The sequence below is a fragment of the Kryptolebias marmoratus genome, linkage group LG1 (genome assembly GCF_001649575.2).
Source record: "Kryptolebias marmoratus isolate JLee-2015 linkage group LG1, ASM164957v2, whole genome shotgun sequence".
NCBI lineage: Eukaryota > Metazoa > Chordata > Actinopteri > Cyprinodontiformes > Rivulidae > Kryptolebias > Kryptolebias marmoratus.
This window is the reverse complement of record NC_051430.1, coordinates 32,105,199-32,111,296: the sequence shown is the minus strand read 5'-3', so window position 1 is coordinate 32,111,296 and position 6,098 is coordinate 32,105,199. Positions and strand designations below refer to the sequence as shown.

General features: G+C 36.3%; 1 protein-coding gene across 6 annotated transcripts in view; it reads left to right on the top strand.

Moving 5' to 3' along the window:
• The first annotated feature begins 292 nt into the window (after positions 1-292).
• The window catches only part of slc4a4a (solute carrier family 4 member 4a), a 52,857-nt gene continuing 47,051 nt past the window's right edge, over positions 293-6,098 (top strand). For 4 of the 6 annotated variants that reach the window (XM_017426333.2, XM_017426332.2, XM_017426329.2 and 1 more), the window contains exons 1-3: positions 293-439; positions 739-833; positions 4,673-4,746. In XM_017426333.2, the coding sequence (XP_017281822.1) occupies positions 817-833; positions 4,673-4,746 (91 nt within the window). In that variant the 5' untranslated portion in view covers positions 293-439; positions 739-816. Of the gene's footprint in view, positions 440-738; positions 834-4,672; positions 4,747-6,098 lie in introns of those variants that run through there. The other 2 variants (XM_037977850.1, XM_025008062.2) reach the window with 1 other exon arrangement.

The following is a 6,098-nucleotide window of genomic DNA, read 5'->3' as shown; positions in this document are numbered from 1 at the left end:
GTGTGTGTGTGTGTGTGTGTGTGGCCATGTATTTGATACATTGTGGGGACAATTTTCCTAACATATACTACATATACTACCTTGTGAGGACCGACCAGGCTTTGGTCCCCACGAGGAGAAATTATGTTTCTGGGTTAGGGGTTAGGTTTAGGACTAAGGTGTGAATTGAGTTTAGGTTTGGTTTAGGGTTAGGGATGTACTGGTAATGGTTAGGGGTAGGGTAAGGGTCAGGGTGTAGAAATCAATGGAAGTCAATGGAAAGTCCCCGCAAAGATAGAGAGACATAACATGTGTGTGTGTATGGGGGGTGGGGGGTGGCGCTAACAGGAGGATGTTCCTGCAGAAACAGGCAGCGGCTGCAGACGATCATTGTGGTTTCAGGACTCAGGAGGTCCCTGGAGCCGAGGACAGGGACAGAAGAAGGCAGCAGGAGTCAGAGGTGAGTCCATCAGTGCCGTTTGTTTGAAGTTCTTCTGAATCTTTCTGCTCACTTTCCTGCAGTTTGTCCCACAGGAACCTGAAATACTGCAAGCTTCCATTGAGTTGTGCTGTTTGCTTTTAAATTAAAACCGATCGATTTAGATATATTCCAGTAAAGTTCATCAAAGCATTTATTAACTGTGTGCACATTTGGAGCCGCAGTAACTGATTGTTATTGTTTGCATCACATCTAATCATGTTTTACTCCGATAAAGATTAAACTGATAGATTTGAGAGAAATCTCTCTTGCTTTTTCAGGCCAGACATCATCATCATCAGCTTCAGTGATCTGGTGCCATCAACACATTCAGGCAGGAGATCCATCAGCCTGAAGAAATGAGTGGCAACAAAAAGTAAGTGACCTGATTTTGGATTTTGGACATAATGCAGCCTGAAATCACTCTTATGGTGCTGAAAAAAGGTACAGATGGTCAGTGTGAGAAAAATATTTTTCTATAAATCAGATGCACCACAGGAGTTTTAATACCAATAAGAAAATGAATGATAAAGATGTTATGCAACTAGAAAAAGCAACATTTTTACATGATTAGACTGATTGCAGTGCTGCATTCAGACTCCACAGGGGGCAGTTTGTGTTGAAACTGTTAGAGTTTAAACATGCCCTGTAAGTATTCTGGTCGCAGAGAAAGCATACCTCCAACATAATTTTCCGTAAACTAAAGTGACCCTAAACGCAACATGGAATAATCCCGGATGCAACAAACTCTGACTTGTTTTTGTGTGTTGGAAATGAAAAAGCTTGAGTTGTAGCACATCTTTAGGGCTTAAAACACCCAAAAGTAAAATTAGAATTGAACATGAAAGTTAATACTCTCATTTAATTTATGACAAACCTGTTTTTTATTCATATATTTTTGGAAAAAAATGTTTCTAAACGTCAATACGACACCAAAAAGATTTGTTTTGTTTTTTAATAACAGACGAAAAACATTTAAAATTCTTTATGTGGATATAAAAAAATGTATTGTAGAGGTTAAAGCTAATATTTGAAAAGAAAAGAGAAACATAAAGTTAATTGAGTTTCATATCCAGATATGATGCACCATAATCTGTCTTTGTGCTGTTTGATCCAGAGACCCAAACAGAGCCACAGTCCACTCTACAGATCCCTGTTGGTTCTAACACAACAGAATCTGATGTGTTTTCTGCAAAGCAAAAGGCCGATAGCAGCTAATATGCAACAAGTGCAAAATAACAGGTTGTCGGGATCTGACTGATTGGAATAAAGTTGTTTTATGGCTCAGATATTAATCATCATATCGTTCTTTGTCTGAAATTGTTATTTAAAATATTAGTCAACTCTGAAAATCCTGAAAATCCTTTCACTGATTTACACAAACTACAGATGTGTTTGATTAGTGATTTTCTTCTAATGTTTGGAGAAATGCAGTTACACAAGGAGCTGAAGACAAAAACGTTACAAAGAACAGAAATAGATTCTGTGTTTTAGGTGTTTGTATGAAGCCTATCAGAGGTTTTACACAAACTGTACAACAATGAGTTATGGCCCTAAAAGTTCATTTTACCAGACAAGCCGATGATTCTTTCACACATAGATGACCCTTAAAAAGTTCTGAGCAATAATGCTTAGACTTTTGCAAATCAAACGTCTGCATGTGGTTTTTATTTTAACTTATTTTCATATATTTTACTGGAAGACAATTGAGTTGATTTGACTTTACTTACAAATTATAAAAAAACAACAACATGGGTTTATAAATGACTCATGGTAGAATCAGTGCAGTATAGATAGATAGATAGATAGATAGATAGATAGATAGATAGATAGATAGATAGATAGATAGATAGATAGATAGATAGATAGATCATTTTTACTGACTTGCAAATGTCTTGTAGGCATTTATTGGCAGCTAAGGTGAAGTAGACCTGAGTATTTGGAGTTTTTTAAATGTTTTGAAGTGAGATGAAGCCTAGAGAGGTCTGTTCTAAAGTGTAATCAAGGGTTAATGATCACTGATTACCTCATGCAGTGCACATAGTTTGTATCTGTCATCATTGTGTGTTAAAGTCAGTGCAGATGTGTGTTACAGCTCCTCACTTTGGCCTGTTGTGTACAGCCTTGTTCCGTAGGTGGCAACCACAGAGCTGCTGAAGTTCACCAGCCTTTAGCCAAGTAGTTTCTTCAATTTTTAAAACTCGGAATCAGATTAATTACACATCAAAACTAAAGCTAGATTTACTTTGTAGTATTTACTTTATTCCATTTTGAAAGCATTTTACAAAAATCTGAAAATAAACTCCTGAAACAAATCGAAAACTTTCTCTGACTGTCTGAATGCAGCACTTTCTCATCATTTGGTCCCTTTATCATAATGAAAAAGGAAGTAATTAAATCTGATCTGGAGGAAGTTAATGACACATTGCAATTAAAAATTTCAACAAATGTTTTTACTTTAACTTTGATCTTATTAAACATAAGCATATAAAATCGCTGACATTAGTATTGCAAAAACTCATGAGCAAGTGTCAAAAAACAATTCTGATTCAGTTCAATTAAATTTATTTAAATAGTGCTATTTCCCAACATAACTCTTCTCGGGGTGATGCAAAAAACAAAACAAAGCATTCACACACATTATAAAAGCCAATTAGTAAAATTTGGCTGGAGTTTGAGATGACAGGAAAGAAACACAAACAGAAAGAGGTCCAGATGTACTTTCTATAAGAAGTAAAACCCAATTTGCCAAAGGCGGCAATAATTACATGTATAAACATGTATCAAAAGTGGAGAGTGTGGAGTTTCAGGCTTTAAACTGCATGAGATGCTCTATTTATGCAGCTAAACTCCCATGCAGATTAATCCCCCTCCCATCCCTCCTGAGAGACATTAGCATCTTTGTGTTGGTCACATGCATGAAGGTGGGAATTAGAGAGAAAATGACTGGGTATCAGGTCTAATACTCCATTGTAATTTTTTAGAAAGCTGAAATCTGATACTTTCTCCTCTCTCCATTTCAAATTGGCTCCCTTTACGCCTCTCAAACCACCTGTCCTCTCAGTCCAAAATATAAACATTTACTACTACAACTACTACCACACCAAATTTTAGCTCAATGTCCGTTACAGCCATTTTTGTGTTGGCTATTGCTGATTAGATGTGGTGGCCATCTTGAATTGGATTGACTCCAAAAATTAACCAGTTGTAAATGTACTTCCACTGTTTACTTTCTGCAAGTGTCCAGTGGTTTATGAGATGTTTTGATAGGCAAGAACACATGCAAAAACATTATTATCCGCCTGTACTAAAAAAAAAAAAAAAAAAACTAGAGCTTGAAATATAAAATCTATGTGATGTTAAATCCGTTACAGATTTTCTTTCTGCTGTCACAGCTGACTGGTAAACATTCTGTAACACCCTTATCTCAAAAAGTAACAAACCAGAACAACTGAACAATGAAACATTCCGATTAATCTTCACATCAGTGTTTGTTGGGAAACAGTACGGCTGGTTTGATGTGAGGATGAACGAGTGCAGCAGAGACTCCACACACCTGCCTCCTTTTACAGACGTGTGTGTGTGTGTGTGTTGTCACTTAAGTAAGCTGGCGTAATCCTGTAAGGACGGATGAGTAGTCAGACATGTGATGCTCCACTTGTTTCTCAGGTGGAGTGTGTTGGAGAGGGGGGTGGCTGGCATTAGCAGCAGATGGAGAGGCTTTGTATTTTGTGTGTGAGCGTAACTGAGCAGACACCTTCATTTAGATTCTTATTTGATGTTTTTGTCTTGCCACTCAGTCCCCTACGTCGCTCCTATAAAGTTGGAGATTTTGTTGGGTTGAAGTCTCATTTGAACCAACACCAGCTGTTCTGTCCATCAGAGTCAATTAACGGACTTCCTGTCCTCTCTGTCACCCTCCTGTTCCAGATTAAAGCCATGACATTATAGGTACCTGTCGCCTGCGCACTCAGCCTTCCTCAAGGACGACATTCTTACAGTCAGACTTGTTTACTCGCTGACTCTCACTGCTTTTCGGTACTTTTAGTATCGTTTATTGATGATTCTTTAATGGGTGGAGATGAGCGCCACCAGCAGCACCAGACTGAGTCCCAGTCCCAATGTGCTGCAGGTGAACGAGCCAAAGCGTTATGGCTCCACGTTGTCGTTGGAGGAGAAGTGTGAACAGTCTTTTTTCCTCTTCTACTACTACAGGATGGAGGATGAGGCCGTGTTGGACCGCGGGGCATCCTTACTCAAGCACATTTGTGATGAAGAGGAGGTTGAGGGTAAGTATTTGTTTTTGTCATTTTATTTGTTTATGTGTCCTTTAATTTTTCCTGTGTCCAAAAGTCTTTTATGTACAATACAATATTATACAATACAGTTCAACACGCTACAATAAGGTACTCTATAATATGGTACAATATGGTATGATACGATTTAATAAAATATAATACAATATAATAAAACTACATGCAATATGATATTATGTAATACAATACAAAGCATTGCCTTTTGTATTATATTAGTGCAATACAATATAATATCTTACATTACAACACGATGCAACACGATATAAAATGATACGATGTGATACACTTTGAGCCAATATAATACATGTTGTCATGCAGCGCTGCAATATGATGGGATATCTTTTACTGTCCCCTTGTGAAAATTTGTTTTAAGTTTTGTGCTGCTCCAATAGCTGCCTTTTCAAAAGTCTATAAGTAAAAAAACTATTAAAGCTATCTTATTAAGTGCAAACATTACAAATGTGATCCATCTGTAAATGTAATAATAGAGACTTCAAAAATGTCAATAAAAATGGCAGACAATAATAAGTTTAATTTTTAAAATTTTCAAAAAATGATTTAATCTACTAAAGTTTCTCTGAAGTGTCCAAATCTCTGTTTGTTTGCCCTTCTTATAATTCCTCGTTAAAAGCGAAATTCTTTAAATTTGTAATTTATGTTTTATATATACACAAATCTGTACATTTGAAAAATTCACCTATCTAATTTTTTGTGCCACATTTGCAGCCTCTGGTTGTTATTAATTATTTTAGACAGTATGAACATATTTATTTCTAGAAGCATGACTTATGTAATCGAGCACAAGGAACAAGTATTTCTGTGCATGAAAGTCTGGAGGACAGAGCTTTTTATTTCAAACTGCATCATCCTCCAGCAGTGAGAAGAAACCCTAAGTGTGATCAAAAAAATAATTTAAAATAATAACTAAAATTGGTTACAAACAGTTCTTCTGCTCATACTCTTTAGTTTTTTTTATTTAAAATTATTTGACAAACATAAAAACGTAAGGTAAAATGAAAATAGTGTTTGTATTCTTTGTAATGGTACACATGTTTAACTCAGTGGAGTTTTCTCCAGAGGGGGCATAAGTTCAAAATAGACATATACCAAAACATATACTAAGGTATCACACCAGTGTATTTACATGAATTAAAACAACAAAAGCAACATTATAATGTACATATAAATGCATAAGTGCTTCCTGAACACCAATACTTAGACGGAGGTCTCCAAAGGCACAAGCCTGTAGGACACATTTAGCGTTTGTAAGATCTGTTTTCTTTCTTATTTTTCAAAACTTTACTGGAGAAAATACGTCAAAGCTT